A 21742-nucleotide genomic window follows, 5' to 3' on the forward strand; every position below is an offset into this window, starting at 1 on the left:
GAAAACTCACCAAGCCGGCGAGGGGGCTTGGGAGCGCCTCAGACCATATTGGGGGCGTCTGGCTGGCACAGCCGTCGAGCCCCGCCCCCGCCGCCTTCGGGGGGGGGGTTCCCGGGGGAGCGCCCGGGCCGGCGGCAGGCTTCACACTCCCGGAACTCCCGGCCCGGGCCGCCCGCGACCACTGACACCCGGGTTGCAACCCAGCCTTGGGTCAAGCCCCAATCCGGCCCGCGGGCCGCACCCGGCTCGTACCACCCTCCGCGCCACACACCCGCGCTCCCCCGCAGCCGCGAGTGGTGCGGCCCGGCCCCGCCCCCCGACGCCTGCTAGGGGCGGGGCGCCCTCCCGTCACGTGACGGGGAGTGACCTAGCCGCCCGGCGCCATGGGGGCTTCGGACCCGGAAGTGGCGCCCTGGGCTCGCGGCGGTGCCGCGGGGATGGCGGGAGCCGGAGCAGGAGCGGGAGCTCGCGGCGGAGCGGCGGCGGGGGTCGAGGCTCGGGCTCGCGATCCGCCGCCCGCGCACCGTGCACACCCGCGCCACCCTCGGCCTGCGGCACAGCCCTCCGCCCGCAGGATGGACGGCGGGTCCGGGGGCCTGGGCTCCGGGGACAACGCCCCGACCACCGAGGCTCTTTTCGTGGCGCTGGGCGCGGGCGTGACGGCGCTCAGCCACCCGCTGCTCTACGTGAAGCTGCTTATCCAGGTCGGGGGCCAGGGCGCCGCAGGGAGGTGGGGGCTGATATGAAGGTGACAGGCCGGGATCTGGAGGAGGATCGGGGCGGGGAGTCTATGGCGACGGATTTGGGGATAGGGGCGAGGACGGCAGGTTTGGTGGGCTGAAGGAGTCGGGGAGAAAGGAAGCGTTGAGGGGCTTGGGGGTGAAGGTAAGGGGGGAAGGGGTAGAAGCGACAGATTTGGGAGAGGATGGGAGGAACAAGGAATTTGGTGGGTGCAGGGAAGGGGTCGAAGGAATGGAGAGAGGGGTTTGGAGGATGAAGGCGATGAACTTGGAATAGGAGGGAAGGGGCAGCATTTTAGGGCGAGTAAAGAAGTAACAGAATGGGGGAGGGGCGGGGAAGTTTTGGCGAATGGGCGGGGAGGAGGATTGGGGGCCAAGGCGGAGTATTTAGATGAAGAGCACATATTTAAACGGGGGGGGGGGGGGGGTAGCAAGAGCTCTGGATTTGATAGAGATGGATTTAAAGCTGTTTGAGGGGACAAAGGACTGGAGGCCAGGGCCAAAAATTTAGGAGAGAAGAAAGGGCATCAGACTCGGGGGGAGTGGGGGTGGGAAGGAGACGGTGGATTTAATGGTGAGGGAATTTGGTGGGAGAGGGCGAAGGCAAAGGATTTAGCAGGGGAGAGCTATGCGTTTGCAGGAGAAGGGGGCTCTGGATTTGATGGCGACGACAGATTTGATGGGAAGAGGTGGCAGGGTGACGCGTTTTGAGGGAGGGGAACAGATAGGGCGACGCAGTGGGGGAGGAATGTGATGGCGATTTGTCTGGAGAGGGGACCGAGAAGGAGGAGGCTTTTAGGGGGAAAGGGATGACGCATTTGGAAAAGAAAATGAAAGTCATAGTTGGGGTCGGGAGATGGGACTTGCAGTCCTTGTATGGGGGGGGGGGATGAGTTATGGAGTGTTGGAATTGGGCAGAAGGGGCAGTTGGGACATACAGTGGCGGGATAGGTAGAGGCTGGCAGAAACTGAGGTCAAGGTAGGGGTGACTCTGGAATGGAGCCATGCAGGGGCACTTGGCATATGGTGGTGGCCAGCAAGGCCTTGCAGATGAAGTGGGCTGCTTGAGAAAGGGAGACATTGAGCTGGAAGGAGGCCAGGTAGAAGGAGTGCATTTGGCAGAATTAGGTGGACGAGACTGAGATGGGCACTGTAGATGGGGGTGGTTCCAGCCTGGACTGATAACTGAAGATTTCGCCTAGAATTTTCCAGCTCGGGGGGAGGATGGGGGGTGAAAATTGACACGGAGGCCAACCAAGATTTAAGGTTTGAATCGAAGCGAATGGACGCCAGATTTACTGTCTTTATAACTGGACCGAGAGAGTGGGAGATAAAGTTGGCATGGGAGCAGTTGGAATCTGGGGTCTGAGGAATGGGGCAGTAGATTTTTAGGTGCGACTGGGAATATGACAAGGAATGAAGAGATTCAGTCGGGGACATGAGGATGCCTGACTAGCATCTAATGGTGACAGATTTGGAAACGGCTGGTGGGGGAAGATTGAGACTGGCGTTTGGTTGTGATTTGGGAGCAAGGGCTGCTTTACTTAGGGAATTAGGATTGTATTTTTAGCAGTAGAGATTACAGGTTTGGGAGAGAAGGTGGGCGCTTTGGAACTGATGTTACCTGAGAAGTAAGGGTATCAGGAGCTGAGTTTTTCATCTGACGGAGTGAGATTGGGTCAGGGCTGGGTTTTTAGGGTGGCAGATAGGAGGGTCTGTGGGGTAGAGGATGCTGGAATACCTAAGGAATTGGTGGGAGCAGGGGGGCGTTTCATGTGAACAAAATGAGAAGCGGCTTCATGGTGGATTTGGTGTACAGGTTTGCGAAGAGAATTGAAATACGAGTGATTTGAAGAGGGAATTGGGCAAGATGGAGCCCAAAGGGTGAAAAGAACTGGGTAGGTAAGGATGAGTGAGCCCAGTCCGGGTGACAGAGGTAGTCTGTCTGATCTGAACCCAACTGGTGCTGAGTGTAACATGTTTTAGGATGAAATCTTAATATGTACAGCTTGGGAATCAGCCGTAGTTTGCAAAAAGGCAGCTCCCGGTTTGGGGGGGCAGGTGGCAGGATTGGAGTGGCAGATTTGGGGGTTGGCTAGACAAATGAACAAGAATGTGGGGCCTCCGATTGGGGTTCGTCCGAGTCAAGTTTCAGCAGTTGGAGATTTGAGGGTGGTGAACTGGCTCTGCCAGTGTCGGATGCGGGGCCGCAGCTCTGGCTGTGGGGGGACTGGGTTAACAACAGATTTGGGGGTGAAATAGGGTGCATGTGACTTGGGCACAAATCAGGGAAACTTGAGGATGAGGGGGATAGGGCTGAGATGTGTGCCTTTTATAACCCCAGGTGGAAGTTAAAAAAAATAGACTCAACAGATTTGGGGGCCATGGGGTGAAGGGACACAGCAGATTTAGAGGTGCGGGTGGAATGGCTAGGACTCCCAAATTGTGACTAGACTGAGTGAGACAGCAACAGAACAGTAGTAGCTCAGACTTGGAGTTGAGGCTGTAAAGAGAATACCGCCTATAGAAGTGAGAAATTAAAACTTAAGTCAGAACCTTCGAGCATTTATCCGAGAAGGGGAAAGGTCTCGAGGGGAAGGGCTAACAGCTTGGGTCAGCTGGCTCATCCCTTTCCCTCAACTCCCCTGGGCTAGAATTTTTTTTTTTTTTTTAATAGAAGGTGGCCGTCATGGAGGGGGTTTCTTCATTTACAGTCAGTGATCGGTCGTGTAGCTCAAATCACATCCACAAGAGACAACCAGAGCTTTCAAAAACACTCGACTAAGGCGAAGAAGAGAAGAAATTGGACCAGGAAAACTGGTCTAACAGACTACCTCTGTCACCAGAAGCATACCTAGTCCAGTTGTTAAGGCAGAGCTTCCCAGCCCTGCCATTTCTGCTCCCTGCTACATCCCAAAGGAGCTGCTCTGGTCCAGGGGCTTGGCTGGCTTCCTTTTGAGGGACAGGGCTTGTGTCCTGGCCCCCTGCCCGGGAAGGGGACTTCTCGCACCCCACTTAGGAGATACCTTGCCTCCTGGCTGGCAGCAGAGTCTCTCTCCTCATCAGTTGGCAGCATAATAAATGGCCTCACCCCTCAGGAGAGACCCCCCCCAAAGGGGTGTGGGTGGCTGTGTCCTCTCTCCTCCCCCATGAGTTTAACGGATACTATAATTATAATGAGCGTCTATACAGCAAGAATTACAATAGCCTTACAGAAATGAGGGGGTCATTCTGTCACAGGGATATGAAGTGATCAAGATTAGAACACAGATGAGGAATTGTTTGAGGAGCAACCAGTTTGCGCTGCCTGGGAGCAAGAGGGACAGATTTGTCGGCCTCTGCAGTGGGTGCAGTAATGAACTTGAGTGTGGGGTGCACTCTGGGGTGGGTTACTTGGAGCCGAGCTGTCTGAAGTTCGGGACTGAGATGTGGGTGTGACGTGTTTGGGTGTTGGCACATTTGGGATTGAGATTGGACTGAAATTTTAGCCCAGAGATGGGAATTACCTGAGATTTATTCTGAGGTGAGTGCAGGGTTCGAAGTACATAAAAGGGGGGGGTGGTTTCCCGCACTGGAAATGTCTGGAATTTGAAGGTGAGAATGTTGGGGGACAGGGTGACTTGGATTGTGGTAGGGGTCGGATCTGGGACTAGACGTTTCCGTTGGTTGGGAGCTTGCATGATGCTGGTGGTTCTAGACTGCCGATGACATTTCTGGTATGTTTTTCCAAGGAAAACACCCAGCAGGAGCAGCGTTGGAATTTGTGGGCCGAAGAGGCAAAGGCCTGGGGGCATGAGCAGCCGTGAGCTGGATCAGCAGCAGAATCTGACCTTCCTTTTGTATTTGTTGATTCTGAAGGTGGGTCATGAGCCGATGCCCCCCACCATTGGGACCAATGTGCTGGGGAGGAAGGTCCTCTATCTGCCGAGCTTCTTCACCTATGGTGAGTCTGCTTCCCAGGCAGGAAGGCCCCCATGGACAAAAAAGAAGCGTCATCCGGGGAGCAGGCCCAGCTGGCCCCGGGGAACACACAGGGCAGGGGCAGGTGGCACCTGGTGTCGTGCTGGCCGGGAGGAGGGGATCGAAGTGTCACCAGAAGCAGCAGATTGCTGGGGTGGGAGCAGGTGGACGGGATGGCTTTGGTCCCGCTCTGCCGCCTGCAGCCTCCCGGACACCAGCCCCTGTCATCTCTGCCGCCCCAAGTTGTGCCTGGAAGTGGGGGTCCGAGGAGGTTTCCCGGTGCTTTTCGAGCAGTCCGGCCCTGTTGCCAGTTTTTCTGCTTTCCTGTTACCTGGCGGCTTCCTGGGTTCCTCTCCTTCCTCCTCTTTCCCCTGTGTTCCCCAGGCGGTGGGTCCCACTGAGCATCTCCCCACACGGCACGAGCAGCCAGCCCCCGGGGCGTCGCGCTCTACCTCCGGCGGGTCGCTGCTCGGGCTCGGCAGACCGCCTCACTGCCCTGCGCTCCTAGTCGGCGAAGTCGTGGCAGCTTCTTCATCCAGGCCCTTCGTGCAAGCACCCCGCAGCCCCTGCCGTGGCTCTGCTGGCTGGAGGTCTTTCCCCAGAAGCCCACCGCCCCGGGGGAGCTCGCCCCATGCCACCTGAGCCCACCTGGCTGTCTCTTACTGCTCGTCCCCAGGCCCCTGGGCTGGCTCAGGCCGTTCCAGTCCACCATCGCTGTCTCTCTCCTAGTGCCCACCCTCCCTGGACTTCTCCAAATGTACCCTTGCTGTCCACGTTCACAGCTGGGCTGATCGCCCTCAGGCTTCGTCCACTTCTTCTCTTTTTTTTTTTTTTTTTTAAAGATTTTATTTATTTATTTGACAGAGAGAGACACAGTGAGAGAGAGGGAACATAAGCAGGGGGAGTGGGAGAGGGAGAAGCAGGCTTCCCACTGAGCAGGGAGCCCGACGCGGGGCTCGATCCCAGGACCCTGGGATCATGACCTGAGCCAAAAGCAGATACTTAATGACTGAGCCACCCACGTGCCCCCACTTCTTCTCTTCATACCTGTTTGGTCAGTCCGAAATACTCTCTGAAAATCTGCCAAGTAACCTGGGGCTTTGCCTCCTGTCACCCTTTTTTTTTTTTTTTTTTTTTTAATTCCACACACTCTTGGCAGAATCTGACGTTGTGTTTCTCTTCCATTTTTGCCACCATGATGTTGAGTAGCCCGGGGCCAGGCCGAACATGTCATTTTGTGGGGAAATGTGTTTGTATTTGGTTTTATTTAGAAACAGTCCGTGAAGGGGAGGGGGAGGTCACAGAGGTAGGCAGGCACCCAGACCATTGAACAGGGAAGCCAGTGTATAAAGGTGAAGCTGGGGTGGCGGGCTGTCAGCCCCTCCCTTGTGGCTTCTCTGCGTGCTCTAGCCACGTGAGGGGCCCCAGGTTAGAAGCCGGACTCTCTCTCCTCGTGTCACACAGTCCTTCCCAAAAGGACTCAGCGTAGAGGGGTCTTGACCCACATCTTGCTTCTTGCAAAGATGAGCCGAGTTCTGAGGTGCTCCTGCTCACCCCGTGTATATAAATGTTGTTTCAGTCCAGATATTATAAACAGATGGCTGTTGGGCGTGAGCGAGGGGACTCAGCTGTCTGTCTCCTGTCTAGACAACATCCACTCCTCTCCAGGTCATGATGAAAAGTGCCACAGCTGTCGTGACATTCTTTGGTGTAACAGAGTTTTGCAGGGACTGCAGAGAAACCATGGAATGACAGAGCCCCTGGCTGGCTGTGGGACCCTTTGGGCGCATAGAGGCCCCCGTAGGGATTTTTGCATACCTTTCTCTGCTCTCACTTATTCATAAATCACCTCTGAGATGAGGAGAAATAGGGGTCCTTACTCCTTTTTTTTACTGGTGGGCAAATCGGGTAGAAAGAGGCTAAGTGACTCAGCGGCGATCGCACTGAGGCTTTACCCTGCCTGCATCTCTTTTTTGCCTGGAGCCCCCCTCCCCCAAAATAAACCTTCCTCCTGCCTGTTCACTCTGTGAAGCGGGGCACCCTGCCACGGCATCCAGTGTCCGGTCCCCTCCTATTCCTCTCTTTCCAGCCCCACCCCCATCTCAGAAAGCCAAATATGCAGGGAACAGGTGCTCTCGGGCCCCAAGGCAAGCCTGTTCCAGCAGTGACATTGAATTTGCTGGGTTGGCAGACAGGTTGCTTTGGAGAGGAAGGCTCTTTTGCTGGTTCCTGCCACTGGGTGGTGCTAAGGAGCTGAAGTCGGGCTGGAAGTGGTGCTCAGGGGCCGAGAGAAAGTTCTGCTAGCTTCTAGTTATGGGGGTTTATAAGAACACATCAGCTTCTACTATGTTACGTTAATCACCATACATTACATCATTAGTTTTTGATGTGGTGTTCCATGATTCATTGTTTGCATATAACACCCAGTGCTCCGTGCAGAACATGCCCTCTTTAATACCCGTTGCCAGGCTAACCCATCCTCCCCCCCCCCTCCCCTCTAGAACCCTCAGTTTGTTTTTCAGAGTCCGTCTCTCTCATGAGAACACATCACCTTCTTGAACATAGTTTAAAAGGTTTCATTTGAGCACCTGGCTGGCTCAGTTGGTAAAGCATGTGACTCTTGATCTTGGGGTTCTAAGTTCGAGCCCCACATTGGGTGTAGTGGGTACTTAATAAAATCTTCAGGGGCGCCTGGGTGGCTCAGTTGGTTAAGCTTCCGACTTTTGGTTTTGGCTCAGGTCCTGATGTCAGGGTCTAGGATCCAGCCCCACACTGGGCTCCGTGCTCGGTGTAGAATCTGCTTGTCCCTCTTCCTCTGCTCCCAAGCCCCCCATGTGCAAGCGCTCTGTCTCTCTCTCGCTCTCTCAAATAAAAAAATAAATAAAAATCTTTTAAAAAAATAATGAAACATTGGCACCTGGGTGGCTCAGTCATTAAGCATCTGCCTTCGGCTCAGGTCATGATCCCAGGGTCCTGGGATCGAGCCCCGCATCGGGCTTCCTGCTCAGCGGGAAGCCTGCTTCTCCCTCTCCCTCTCCCCCTGCTTGTGTTCCCTCTCTCTCTGTCAAATAAATAAATAAAATCTTTAAAAAAAAGAAAAAATAATGAAACATTAAGAGACGGATCCTTTTAGAGGCCCTAATGAAAAAATTCTGGGGCGCCTGGGTGGCTCAGTCAGTTGAGCCTCAGACTCTTGATTTTGGCTCAGGGCCGTGAGATGGAGCCCCACTTCAGGCTCTGCGCTGAGTGTGGAGTCCGCTTGAGATTCTCTCTCTCCCTCCTTCTCTGCCCCCCTCCTGCTCACATGCACACATGTTAGAATGCTGGCGCGCACTCTCTCTCTCTCTCTCTCTCAAAGAAAGAAAGAAATCTTGAAAGAAAAGAACACTCATTCAGGTAGGGTCTAGCTTCCCTGGCTGCTTATGTTTTTTCTCTAGAATAGTTCACCGGTGCCCGTGTTGGTTCTCCACTAGTTACGTCGCCCCCTCCCAGCCCCCCACCCCCTGCTGTGATTCAGAAATGCTAATGGGTACCAGGTAGGAGCCTGGGTACAGCACAGTGACAGTATGAAGGTGGCCCTCTCCGTGGTGTGCTTAGGGGATGCCCTTGAGCCTTTCTTCCTTTTTCCCTTTTTTCCTCCCTTAGGTTCCAGACTTTATCGTTGCCCGTGAGCACTCTCTGCCTTTTTCCTTTTTTTTCTTGCCCCCAAGGAAAACATTTTTTGAAAAAGTATTTTTCCAACGTGGGGCTGGAATACACAACCCCAAGATCAAGCGTTGAATGCTCCTCTGACCGAGCCAGCCAGGCGCCCCAAGAAAAGCATTTTTTATAAGCAGCAGAATTGGTTTCTGGGTTGTAGCACTGAAGTTGCTGAGTTGAAAAACTGTAGCTGAGCTTGCCAAATATTTCTGCAAAGTTAAAATATGTGAATTTGTTGGTCGAAAATACATTCTGAAGGTTTTACACAAAGAAATGGGCTAGAGAAGACTTTGGCGTTGGGGCCCGATTGCTTCTGGGGTTTTGGATAGATAACCGCCCCTTCCGTGACTGAGGGACAGGCCGCATCTGGTCTGGGAGTGAGTGTGACCCGAGGTGGGTATGTCTGGGCCGGGCGTGACACGGCCACCTCTGCTTTCTTATAGCCAAGTACATCGTGCAGGTGGATGGGAAGATAGGGCTCTTCCGAGGCCTGAGCCCCCGACTGATGTCCAACGCCCTCTCCACGGTGACTCGGGGCAGTATGAAGAAGGTGAGCCTGGGGCGAAGCCAGGAGCTGTTGCCTGAAGTTCCCCCAAGCTCCCTGCCAGCCCGAGACAGCTGTGTGCGCCGGTCCATTTCTCCTTCCCCCGGCTACACCTAGCACCATAGCCGGGCTCTAAACCCTGGTGGTCGCACACTGCATCTCCTTGATTGGGAACGGTCCTGCCCCATGGTCCTCCCGCTTGCCCACAACTGTGACACCAGGCAGGCAGGGGCTCCCCGCCACCCCCCCGAGCTCCAGGCCTGGGGTTACCAGAGGTGGACCCAGCTATAGGGAAAATAGTAGGAGCTGGTTCCTGCCGTCCCTGTCCCTTCAGTGTGACATTTAAGAGGCATAGCTGTACTTTGCTTTTGGCCCTCCTTTTTTGTTTTTGTTTGTTTTGTTTTTTTCAGATTTTTTATTTATCTGAGAGAGAGAATGGGAGACAGAGAGCATGAGAGGGGGAGGGTCAGAGGGAGAAGCAGACTCCCCGCTGAGCAGGGAGCCCGATGCGGGACTCGATCCCGGGACTCCAGGATCATGACCTGAGCCGAAGGCAGTTGCTTAACCAACTGAGCCACCCAGGCGCCCCTGTTTTTGTTTTTTTAATGAAGTAAGCTTGACGCCAGTATGGGCTCGAGCTCGAACTCAAAACCCTGAGGTCGAGAGTCTCATGCCGTGTGACAGAGCCAACCAGGCGCCTCACTCCTTTGTTTTTTGTACCTCAGGTTTTCCCTCCAGATGAGATCGAACAGGTTTCCAACAAGGATGACATGAAGACTTCTCTGAGGAAAGTAGTGAAGGAGGTGGGTATCGAGTTGGGAGAGGGAGACGCCCTGGGAGGGGAGTCTGATTATTTCTCACGGCCGAGTCGGCCGGGCCATTGAAGAGACACACGTTTGGCTCCTCGTGTGTGCGTGGCTAGGGTGGGACACGGAAGGAGCCCTGTAAGGACGCTGTAAGGAATACCACAAAGCCTCTCGGCCATCGTGGGGCCTAGTGCAAGACTCAGCAGCACTCCTGGGTGGAGGGGATGGGGGGGTGCTGACAGGTGGGGTGATCCCAGGTCAACTGACCCCTCCGGGGGCTGTGGGATCCCAGTTTTTCCCCTAAGAGCTTGTGGTTCCCCTTGAGTGCCAGTCCCGAGAGAGGGCAGGCCGAGTCCCCACCCTCTGCTCTCTTCCAGACCTCCTACGAGATGATGATGCAGTGTGTGTCCCGCATGCTGGCCCACCCCCTGCACGGTGAGCCACCCCACTGGAGACGGCTTCTCAGCTGTGGGGTAACCCCTCGCGGGGCGAAGCCGGGCAGTGCTAGATCACTGGGAAGTATAGTTGGGTGGGGGTCCTCCACTGGAACTGCGCTGAGGACAAGTTGGCAGGGAGTCCTGTCTGGAGGGAGCCGGGGCCCTTCCCAGGCAGAAGAAACAGGATGCCGTGCTCACGGGGTGTGACAGAGAATCCCTGAGGCCCTCCTCCCCCTCCCGCGCTGACACAGGCCACGCGCGGTTTCCACGGCAGTGGGCACCCCACCGTTTGGTTGCCATGGGCTTTGGCCACCGTGTCACCCTTATGTGTTTCTTTTTCCTCAGTCATCTCAATGCGCTGCATGGTCCAATTTGTGGGACGGGAGGCCAAGTACAGGTGGGTAATTCTTGCAGAACTGGCAGGAGTGGCCCTGTCACCACTCAAGAGTCTACCAGGACAGGCCACGCTGGGTCAGGTGCTGTCCCTCTTCTGCCCTTGTTCTGATGGGCTAGTGTCCGAGGAATGTGGCAGGGGCATTTGCTCCTCTCTGTCGCCCATCCAGGGCTGCCCTGGCTGATCCCGGCAGCCCTGCCGAGGGGGTGAGTGGGAGAGGAGTTGGCTCGGATTGTGCCCCTTGGGACTGAGCTAGGGTTCCATCCTGGACCCCCTAGTTATGCCCTAACCATTTAGCTCATTCCATTTTCTGTTACGAGGCTGTCCCCTCTGCGGGTGTGGGCCCGTCCCCTCGGTTGTTCACCAAATACTTCCCCAGCCTCTGCTGTGCCCGGCCCTGAGGTGGGAGCTGTGAGGACATAGCTGTGAGGCCACAACCCTCCCCCGTGGCAGTTACGCCCTCCTTGCCCCTACAAAGCTCAGTGCGGGACAGCAGGCGGCATGTGGCAGGAGGACAGTCTCTGGGACCCTTCCTAAGACTCAGTTCCTGGCTTCCGTTTTCTGCAGCTGTCCTGTGGGACCACTGCCCCAGGGAGCTCCAGTGCCATGGCCTCATTTTGGGTTCACTGATGGGAAGTTGGCCCATTCTCCTAAACTGAAACGTGATGTTGGTCGACAGGGCCAGGAGGGGATGATCTGGCTCAGAGCCCCAGTGGGCCACGCCACTGTTAAAGAAGAAGGGCTGTGGGGCCTGGCAGGGCTGGGTGCCTTAGGAGCGGCGCTAGCCAGGGCTTTGGCTCCCACCATCTCCATCTTTCTTTTAGGTTTCCTCTGCCACCTAGGCTTTGGAGGAACTCCATGTAGGGCGGGCCACTTGGCATCACTAGCCACAAGTCCCAGAGATTGCTCTTGAGCCTCCTTTGCATTTCATACCTAAGGCACCAGCCTGTCCTTTGATCTCTGAGCTGCTGGGGAGGGCCGGGTGCTTTTTCCCAGGCTGCATCTGGGCTGTCTGGTGCCAGGGTCTCCTGTAGGGCTCCGTTTTCCTTCTCTGCCCTCTGGGCAGGTGGGTCCCCCCCCCCCCGCTCTCCCGCTGTCGGGCATGCAGGCTACTCTGCTGGAAGGTTACTCCAGAGAGAAGCACTAGGGCCAGGCAGGAGAGAGGCCTGTTGTCTTTGCAGTAGCCCACACTGGAAGGCTAATGCCCAAATTCCAGATCCCCAGAAAACAGCAGTAGGGAACTGCTGGGCTTCTCTGTCCTGGGGGTAAGTGGGTTTCCTGTCTCCATGAACTGTGTAAACACCCCTCACCCCCAAACAAGAGCTCTCTCATCCCTTTTTTTTTTTTTTTTTTAAAGATTTTATTTATTTATGAGAGAGAGAGAGAGCACATGAGACGGGGGGAGGGTCAGAGGGAGAAGCAGACTCCCTGCCGAGCAGGGAGCCCGATGCGGGACTGATCCAGGGACTCCAGGATCATGACCTGAGCCGAAGGCAGTTGCTTAACCAACTGAGCCACCCAGGCGCCCTCTCTCATCTTCTGTACTTGGGTTCTCCCTGGTAATGGAGAATATCCCCTCCCCATCCCCGCCAGGACTAGACGGCTCAAAGCAGGGATGATGGGCTCTCCTCCACACCGGGGGCTGGGCTTCTCCAAGGTGACCGGGGGACCTCATTTCCCTGTCTTCCTTTCTTCACAGCGGTGTGCTGAGCTCCATTGGGAAGATTTTCAAAGAGGAGGGGCTGCTGGGATTCTTTGTGTACGTGAGTTTCTATACCCCGTAGCTGGCCACGTGGCACAGCTCTACTAACAGACACGTTCTCGACCTCTCAGGCCGTAGCTGCGGGCTCAGACTAACCCCGGGGTCTGCCCCTCCCACGTAGCTGCATCCGGCTCCGTGGAGCTCCGTGGCACGTGTGAGCCGCGGATGACCGGGACCAAAGCTGCTCGGCCCTTTGCAGATCACGGCTCACACAGACATGGTCCTGTTTGTCCAGCACATGGGGGAGACGGCCTGACTGGCCCCTTCGCCTGACACTGTCCCTTGGCCCTGGGGTTGGGAGTGGGCTGATCTTCCTAAGCCAGGGCACTCTGTTTAACATGGCAGGTGTTGCACAGAACAATCTGGATCTCTGGCTTCTCCTAAAAGGTCAAGACACCGTTCTGCTGGGCCTGTGTTTGTGCAGAGCGGTCCGTGGCAGGGGCCCATCGCCTCCCGAGACTCACAGACCCCTGCCCTCCTGGGTGTCTCCCACCCACCTTACGTCACCTGTAACACAGAAAGCTTATACTGAAAAGACTGTGTCCGGACACAAGCAGACCCCAAAGCCACTCCTGACAGCTTGCTGTTGTTTTTGCCTTGTTAAGGTCTGGGCAGTGACAGACACGCTGTTAGGTACATAACATACTGGATAACGGTGTTCTCTGTTCATTCACTGTGGTTTCGTAGTTGGTCAGGGGTGTTTATTTAGGATCTCACTTAACCAAGAAATGACCATGTAGGTGCACGTGTGTGTATGGGCATATCTACTATATGGTTCTCACCAGGAGGGGATTTTTGCCCCCAGGGAACACTCGAAATGTCTGGTGACATCTTTTGGTTGTCACAGTTGGCAGCTAGTGGGGAGAGGCCAGGGGGGCTGCTAAGGATCCTGCAGTGCAGGGGTCAGCCCCCCGCAGCGAGGCACTGTCCGGTCCTCCGTGTCGGGAGTGCCGGGATTCCAAACCTTGATTAATACACGCACACACACACGAACTCACACTCAATGTCTTCATGCATATATATGCGTACATACATAGATGTATAAATACACAGGGATAAGTGTTTGATCATGTGACGGGTACTTCAGACCATAAAATGACGAGTCACCACGTCTCGCAGTTTTCACGCTCCTTGTGTAGAGTCCTCGTCCCGGGTGTGAAGAGATTCTGACACAGCACATGCCTCCTCGTCAGGTTCTGTTCGTCACATATTTGTGGCCTGGGTGACACCTGTATGAGTTACAACACCGAGAGGGCACCAGAGTGTGTGTGAGGGGTTCATCTGAACACAGGTGGACGCATCAAGATTGGGGATTGCGTTCGTGAAGTTTCAGTTTCTTCATATCCCTTATCACCTAGATGGGTTGCATATATTCTTCTGAGCTCTTCAGGTATTTTCAAATAAGAGTTTCACAGATCTCAGAAATCTCTGCCACCCCTCCCAAGAGATAGCCACTCTTCTCCTGGAGAGTTTTCTAAGTTGCTCCATATCTAAACAAGCAAATAAACACATTAAAAGAAACACCAGTAGCACATGGGACCCACTGATCTCAGGCTGGCTTTTTGCCTGTATTTTCGGGACCTTCCATAGCAGTGTGGAGGGCTGTTTCTTCTTCTGAAGGCCATCACTTTAACAGTCAGCCTTCCTTGCAAAAGCTTGTATGGAATGTCTTCAGTGGAACATTCTAGGGATGAAGACAACAGATGCATCAAGCAAAGTGTTTTGTGAGAGTGGATCAGGTGAAGAGGCCAGGAGAAAACTATAAATGTGTAGACCCTGTTTCATAATCTGCATGTGAAAATCCCAGATTTAGCAGCATTCACGTTTTGAGGTCTGGCGTCTGGTTTGAAAACCACTTGTGAAACCAGAACCTAATTTGTGGCATCAGATGTGGCCTGTGACAACCCCCCACGGAGAAGAGGACACAGCCTTCCTGGTGTGGATAGCTGTAGGTCCATGTGGCCCCTTGCAGGCTTTTTTCCTGAGGCTGTACCTTGGATATGCTGACGTTTTGAGCTTGGAACATCCCTGCCTCCTTCCTGGGCATGGAGCCCCCAAGAAATGGTCCCCTCCCTCCCCCTGCTCATCTTTGCTCACCTTGTTTTTTAGCGGCTTAATCCCTCACCTCCTGGGAGATGTGGTTTTCTTGTGGGGCTGTAACCTGCTGGCCCACTTCATCAATGCCTACCTGGTGGATGACAGCGTGAGTGACACCCCAGGGGGGCTGGGAAACGACCAGAATCCAGGTTCCCAGGTTGGTTGGAACAAGGACTTGTCAATCTTTCTGTGTACTGCTGATATGCAGGGTCTGGGGCAGACTCAGGACCCTGGGATCCTTAGCACCAGGCCCTGAGGGCTAGAGAGGGTCTCTGGGGAGTGGTCTAAGAGGACCCCCCCTTTTTTAAGATTTATCTATTTATTTTAGAGAGCATGAGCTGGGGGAGGGGCAGAGGGAGAAAGAGTCCCAAGCAGATTCCTGCTGAGCTTGGAGCCCGACACGGGGCTCAATTCCCAGGACACTGAGATCATGGCCTGAGCTGAAGTCAAGAGTCGGAGGCTTAACTGACTGAGCCACCCAGCACCCCCTTAAAGGACCTTTTGTCCTGGGGTTAGCTTTGCCTCTGGGGAGAGTGGGCTCAAGAGAGAGGAGATTCAAGATCCGTAACCAGACCTGGAGGAGTTCATGGAATGCCTGTCCTTGGGCAGCTTCAGAAATAAAACAGACCCCAGCTTATCCGAGGCAATGACCCAACGATGAATCAGGAAACCAGGACACAGACTAGCTAATAACCCTTTAACTTTTGCTTAATGTTTTAAGCTTTTTAGAACCCTTATGTGAACATTATGACATTTGATCCCAACAGCACCCCAATTGTGAACGGAACGGTGCAGGTGTAATTTTACTGGTAAAGAAGTTGAGACCCAGAGATCAAAAGGCTCTCCCGAGGCACTTGGCTAGGAATCAACAGGGCTAGGACTAGGTCTTTCCCTGTATTGGGCCGAGGGCGCTTCCCCTGCCTTGAGGCTTTTTAGGTCGCCTGGCAAGGGTCCAGTGAAGGCGCACCCCACTATTTTTGTTAGCAGTGGTCTGCACAGACCTCAGCAGGCTGGGTCAGGCACGAGGAGGCGTTGGTCCTTCTAAAAGGTCCTTGTTTAAGAAAGGTGTCTAGGGGGCCGCCTGGGTGGCTCAGTCGTTAAGCATCTGCCTTCGGCTCAGGTCATGATCCCAGGGTCCTGGGATTGAGTCCCACATCGGGCTCCCTGCTCGGCGGGAAGCCTGCTTCTCCCTCTTCCACTCCCCCTGCTTGTGTTCCTGCTCTCGCTATCTCTCTCTCTGTCAAATAAATAAATAAAATCTTTAAAAAAAAAAAAAAAAGGCGTCTAGGGACCTGATGGGTTGACTGGTTCAGCCTGAAACAGGATGAGTTGGGGAGCAGTGATGGCTAGGGGATTCCTGGTAGCCAGACATTCTAACAGTGGGATTGCGGGCCCAGGAGGATGGGGGGCGGGGACCTGTCTGTCAGAATCACCTCGGGGGGTGGGTGGGGGCTCATAGTCTGCATCCGTCTGTGTCTGGGCATGTGTCTGTGTGGTGAAGAATGTCCCACCCCAGCTAAGAGCCTCTGCTCAGGGAAATCGGGTCTGGCCATTTGACTTGGGTAGGTGAGTCCTATTGGCCTTTCAGTGTAAGCAAATTCAGGTGGTTCCTTAGAGACCAGCTCTCCCACATATCCCGGGCCCTGCCCTTTCTCGGGGCCTCGTGGATGGGGGAGCTGCTGCTGTCACACGCACAGCAAGCCTGTGACACTGGGGGTGGGGTGTCCCACAGCTGATTGGCTTTCTCTAGCTTTATGGAAAGGGGTTTTCAAGTGCTCTTCTGTGTGTGGCTTAAAGGCTAAGACGAGGCTGCCATTCACGCAGAGGGCTGGGCAAGCCTCCATCCAAGGTTACAGGGTAGCCACCTGTTAGGGTGGCCATGCCGCTGGAAGCTGAGGGACAGGGAGTTCCCCCTTCTTGGCGAGGGGCTCTTTTCTGGGCAAAGTAGAATCCAGATCTTGGGAGTTCGAGGGGGATGAGAGCTTGGTAAGGAAGGGGGGTGGCAGTAAGCTTAGAGTTTCCCTTCACCTTTTGCTGCAGGACCAGGATTCTGTGTCTGGGCAGTTGGGGTGGGTGTCCGTCTTCCCATTAAGCAAGCACTTACTGAGCACCAACTGTGTGCCAAGCCCTGGACACTGATCAAGGCAGACATGGACCAGACTCTTGGAACTCACAGTTCAGTGGGGCACACAGGCCAGCAGCTCCTCACCATCCCTGGCTGAGTCTCGGAAGTCCCATTAGGCCTCTCCCCCCACTTCCGCGTCCCAGGGCTGCTTTTGGCTCTGGCTCAAGGCCACAGAAGCCACTGGCAAGCCCTAGAAGGGAACGCAGTATACGCAGCAATGTGAGGGGACCTGAGCCCAGAGGGGGTGTGAGGCCAGTGTACGGGGTGAGGCTGGGGGGCCGCAGACCAGGCAGCATGGGGCAAGGGTGCTTATCTGAAGGGCAGCCCGAGGTACCTGTAGCAAACTAGTCTTCCTTTCTGTCTCCAGTTCAGCCAGGCCCTGGCCATCCGGAGCTACACCAAATTTGTGATGGGGGTAAGTCACGCTGGCTCAGCTAGCTGCCCTTTCTGCTGCCCTGTGGGCCTGGGCGGGGCCTAGGCGGCCAGCTCTAGCGGTGGCTGGAGGCACGCCTGGGTGTCGGGTGTTGGCACGGCATGCCCTCGCTCCCCGAGTCGGGACCGGTGGTGGCGGGGTCACTGCCACTCAGGTCTCCCTGGGTTTCAGATTGCAGTGAGCATGCTGACCTACCCCTTCCTGCTGGTTGGTGACCTCATGGCTGTGAACAACTGCGGGTAGGTGTGCAGCCCTCCCCCTGGGCACCCTGCCAGGGCTGTGGGGGCTGGGGGGGGTCTAGCTCAGCCTGTCCAGTGCTCTGCTTTCTCCCGCCTGGTCTGTGTGTAGGCCCACCACCCCCCCCGACCGCCAGGTACCCTAGCGTCTTCTGGGATTCACCACGCCCCTCTGGGCTGCATCCGTGATTCAGGATATGGGTGGTAGCAGCTCCAAGCCATTCCTTGAGATCGCCTTTGCCTTGGCTGAGCCATCTCCCATCGTTCAGTGGGTCTAACATGCTCTCCTTCCTGGGCAGGCTGCAGGCCGGGCTGCCCCCGTACTCCCCCGTGTTCAAGTCTTGGATCCACTGCTGGAAATACCTGAGCGTGCAGGTAAGCAAGCTCCCAACAGAGAAGGTCCCCCCACCCCCCCATTCTTCCCCCACACCAATCAGGTCAGATGGTTTTGTGGGCTTTATATTGAGTGGAAAGATGAGAGATTGTCACGGGATCCAATTGTCGTAGGGAGGATAAAGAGAATATAGACTCTTGGTTTAAGGCATTTTCATTAAATTTTCATTTTATTTTAGAAAGGACGTGAGGTCGCTAGATTTCAATTTACTTACAGATTTTATAGTAGACACAGTCTCCTTTTTTCTTTAACTCTTAAAGACTCGTAGAAGGAGGACTCTGAGGGAGCCCACGGAGTAGGTGGTGAAGCCCAAGATCTTAGTCCTTGAGTAACACAGCTGAAAACACGGTGGCCGCCGTGTCCAAGGCCGACCCCTCCCTTCCGCAAGACATCCCGATGCCCTCAGGAAACCTGAGGCTTGAGCTGGGCCACGTGGCAAGGGTGCCAGTCTCGGGATTTCGTGTTCTTGGCCCAAGCACCCTCCTGTTGGCCTGGAGCTCTTGGGCGCAGAGGTCAAGGATCCAGGCATCTGGCCCAGGGCAGATCCTTGCCTTTGCCTAGCCGTGGTTCTCGAAGTAGAGCGGGGCAGTGGTTTAGGGAGGAGCCAGCACACAGGCCTCAGGGCTGAGAAGAGGACAGATGAGAGGGAAGCAAGGGGGGGCGAGAGGCAGACCCCGTTCTTCCCAGTGGCTCCAGTCAGGTCTGCGTGCTTCATATCCCATGGGCGTTAGGGAGTCCCAGAAGTCTCTGAAGCCCGAAGGGCGACGAGTGTCCTCTTTGGGGGTTCCCTACTGGGGAGCCCCAGCGACACTGGACACCCTGTGACAGGAAGCAAACTGCTCCCTGGTGCTTCAGCGCAGGGCATATTCTGACCTTGCCCTCTAAGACTGCCAGCCTACGCCCTCCACCCCTGACCCTAGGGTCTCTGCACTGCTGACCCCTCCTTTGCCTCATGCTGGCCTTGCTCTGGGGCGGGACGGGAAGGATGGCCTCCCCTGTCACTGACCTGCCCGTTCCTTCCAATCCAGGGCCAGCTTTTCCGCGGCTCCAGCTTGCTTTTCCGCCGGGTGTCATCAGGATCGTGCTTTGCCCTGGAGTAACCTGAATCCCCTGAAAAAAACACCGTGTCTCAGCCTCACCACCGTGGGTGGGGCCTGATCACCTTGGGCACCTGTCAGATGAGTCCAGCCCGGCCAGCGAGGCTTCACTTTCCATATTTGCCGTGTGTCTGTTCAGCAGTGGGGGTTGGGTCGGGGGGAGGCTGCACCCAGTGGATGGGTTACCTGTTAGACCTGGGGAAGGTGGGGTGGGGCTAGGGAACTGGGGCAGAACCCCCTTCCTTCACAGATTTGCCGAGTCTGTCCTGTGCAAGGGGCCAGAGAATGGCTCGTGGAGGCCCAGGTAGGATGGGAAAAGGCTCACGGAGTCAGATCCCCCCCCATCCCCCGCCGCAGTCAGCCCCAGCCGTCATCCTGCAGCTCAGCTGGGAGCCTGCTCTCCTGCTTTGTAAATAGGGCATGGTCCCCTTGCACGAGGCCACCGTCATGTGCAGGCCTGTGCTAGGAAGCTCTTGCGAGGTGCTGCCCTCGTGTTCCTCAACACTACTCCTCAGACACAAAGGCGGCACCTTCTGAACGGGAAATCACGTGACTGCTCCGAATGTGTCTCCCTCATCAAATGCTCGTGGGTTTCATGGTGAGGCTTTACGTGCAGGATCTGGTTCCCTGCGCGGTTGTGAACACCCGGAAGTTAGGCAGGCCAGTGTCTCTCGTACTGTTCGGTTTAAAAGTTCCCGATAAGATCTGACCTTGTCTCCCTCAAATAAATGTATTGGTGGTGATTTGGAGTTTTGTGGGGAGCGTGTTATTTTTATGGACGCAGCAGCTATCCGCAGGGTCCTCCTCAGCCCTCCGTGTTTGTGTGAGAAGGGGTCAGGGGCGGCTCAGCCTGGGGATGACAAGTGCCAGGCCTTGGTGTAGACCAGCCGCGGGGGAGGCCGGTGGACGATCTTGTGAATTACACAAGGTCAAGATGCCAGCTCACAAAGCCTCGGCTAGGGCATGGGCCTACGAACAGGAAGGCAGCGCCTGTAGGGGCCCTCCCGGCTTCAGAAAAGGTTCCACCCGCACCCCGTCAGCTCAGCACTGCTTGCCCATGACAGTCCCGGATTTTGCCGCGTCATTTGGTATAGTGGTCGCATGGTTACAGCAGAAGGGGTAGAGTGGGCCCAGCTAAAGCACCGAGCTCTGCCTTCTTTGGAAAAGGCAGAGCTCTCTTAATTCGCTTCTTCCCAACACCGGGTTTGTAAAACCAGGAGAACTTACAGACGGAACCCCTCTGGGGACCACGGGTTTCCATCCGATGGGGTCTGAGTACCAGTTGGGGTCCACCTGAGTTCCCCAAGTGTTTCTCTGCCCTTGTTCTAGGGGAGTGGTTTCGGAGAGTTGGGGGTCCGGTGACTTTGGTCCTGCTTCTCACAGGGAAGGCCCCCTGGCGTGCTTTGGCAGAACCGATTTTCCCTAGTGGTCTAGTAGCCGTTGACTTAAGGGCAGTTTACTTTGTGTATCCTTGGTCCCCAAGAGCGCAGGAGCGTGCGTGTGTGGGCGTCCTGTAAGGGGCCGCTGGTTGGGGCCTCTGAGGTCCCATACTCACTTCAGACTGCCGGAGCGCCCAGGAAGGGGAGCGCAGGTGAGGAAGGGGAACGGGCCTGGCCTGGCTAGCACCATTTCTTTAGAGGCATGGCTGCCTCACGGCCCGTGACCTTTCTCCAGCGCACTGTGGTTCCCCCACCTAGCACTGTTGGGGGGCGACTTTTCTTCCTGTTGCCCTGCCTCAAATCCTAGTTTTTTCACTGATTCCTTCCTGTGGTCCCCCAGAAGTAGGGCACTCTGGAACCTGAGCTGAGCTGGCATTGGAGACCCTCCCTCTGACAGCCATCCCCTCGGACATGTGGAGAGGCCGCCTCTGGTAAAGAGTGGGCTGTGGGTGGGCGTGGCGGTCACCCCGAGGAGAGCCAGTGCTGCCCGCAGGTAGGACCTGGGGACTTGTGAATTTCAGGGTCCGGGCTGCACTTCCCAGGCTGTCTCCCACAGCCAGAAATGGCCAGAAAATCCCTCTGATACTGTCTCAGTTTTTAGTTGAGCAAAGTACAGGTTGTACCCCTAATGTTTTTCAGTTCAGTATTCAGATGTGGGTATTGTGCGTGTTAAATGTCCCCTTTGCGGGACCCTTCTGTGTTTGACGGCTAAAGTCTCACCTACCTTTGGAGCACCTCGTATTTCCCTGTCAGTCTTGGAACTAGAGTGATAGGGTTTTTAGCTGAGAAAGGAGATGGGGTTGCAGTGGGGTAGGAGGGGAGCTGAGCTGTCAGCAAAAGGAGGGGTGACAGGAGTGGGAATGTTCTCGTGGGGAATAAGTCTCCATCCACTCCTCCTGGAAAACCCCGTTCTGATGGACAAAGCTGGGAAGGCCTCTCGTTGGCCTTTTGGGGCCCCCTGTGGTGAACGAAGCCTCAGCTGGCAGTGGTGGCCTCTGCCAGGTCCTACTCTAGCTCTTGTAGCTTTGCCAGCCCCCACATGCCCGGGAGCCACGCAGCAGAGTGCTGGAGCAGAGTGCTCCCCACTCTGGTCCTTGAGGCCTCAGAGTGCCAGCCGCCCTCCCCTCTGAACATGCCCTCCTATCTTCATGGGCTTGTGCTGACACATCCCCTCTCTGCCCATTTGTCACAGCCTTTTCTGACTAGTGTGGGACACCATGTCTTGTTTCCCCAAAAATGAACTTCCAAAGAGGTCCCTGCTTCTGGTCTTGGATGGGTTCTCTTCATGTGAATGGAGGAAGAATCACGTTCAACAAAAAAGTGCTTGGACAAGTGGATATTCACATGCGTAAGAATGAAGTTGGACTCCCACCTTACACCACATATGAAAATCAACTAAGAATGGATCAAAGGCTTAAATTTAAGAATTGAACTATAAAACTCTTAGAAAAAAGCATAGGCATAAATCTCTGACTTTGGATTAGGCAACGGTTTCTTAGATACAACAAGAAAAGAAAGAAATTGGATATCATCAAAATTAAAAGACTATGTTCAGAGGATATCCTAAAGAAAAATTGAA

The 21742-nt window shown here is 55.2% G+C and overlaps 1 protein-coding gene across 2 annotated transcripts; it reads left to right on the forward strand.

The window, feature by feature from the left end:
• The first annotated feature begins 358 nt into the window (after nucleotides 1–358).
• Nucleotides 359–19473, forward strand: MTCH1 (mitochondrial carrier 1). Of its 2 annotated transcripts, none has more exons than XM_021684695.1 (12): nucleotides 359–704; nucleotides 4599–4683; nucleotides 8843–8949; nucleotides 9669–9746; nucleotides 10127–10184; nucleotides 10532–10583; nucleotides 12280–12339; nucleotides 14452–14596; nucleotides 16932–16979; nucleotides 17169–17236; nucleotides 17533–17608; nucleotides 18656–19473. In XM_021684695.1, the coding sequence occupies exons 1-12, from the start codon at nucleotides 384–386 to the stop codon at nucleotides 18725–18727; spliced, it is 1170 nt and encodes a 389-aa protein (XP_021540370.1). In that variant the 5' UTR covers nucleotides 359–383; the 3' UTR covers nucleotides 18728–19473. The 2 variants fall into 2 exon arrangements, with proteins under 2 accessions (XP_021540370.1, XP_021540372.1); XM_021684697.1 differs by having other exon boundaries at nucleotides 14452–14545.
• Nucleotides 19474–21742: the final 2269 nt, after the last annotated feature.

This window comes from Neomonachus schauinslandi, chromosome 8 (assembly GCF_002201575.2).
Source record: "Neomonachus schauinslandi chromosome 8, ASM220157v2, whole genome shotgun sequence".
NCBI classification, from domain to species: Eukaryota; Metazoa; Chordata; class Mammalia; order Carnivora; family Phocidae; genus Neomonachus; species Neomonachus schauinslandi.

What these genes read in the sequence shown, in the direction of transcription:
- MTCH1 (XM_021684695.1), top strand. Translation starts at nt 384, where the DNA reads ATGGGGGCTTCGGACCCGGAAGTGGCGCCCTGGGCTCGCGGCGGTGCC. An exon ending in CTCGGGGCAGTATGAAGAAG is followed by an intron (nt 8,950 to 9,668) that starts GTGAGCCTGGGG and finishes TTTGTACCTCAG; the next exon opens with GTTTTCCCTCCAGATGAGAT. An exon ending in GGGCTGCTGGGATTCTTTGT is followed by an intron (nt 12,340 to 14,451) that starts GTACGTGAGTTT and finishes CTTGTTTTTTAG; the next exon opens with CGGCTTAATCCCTCACCTCC.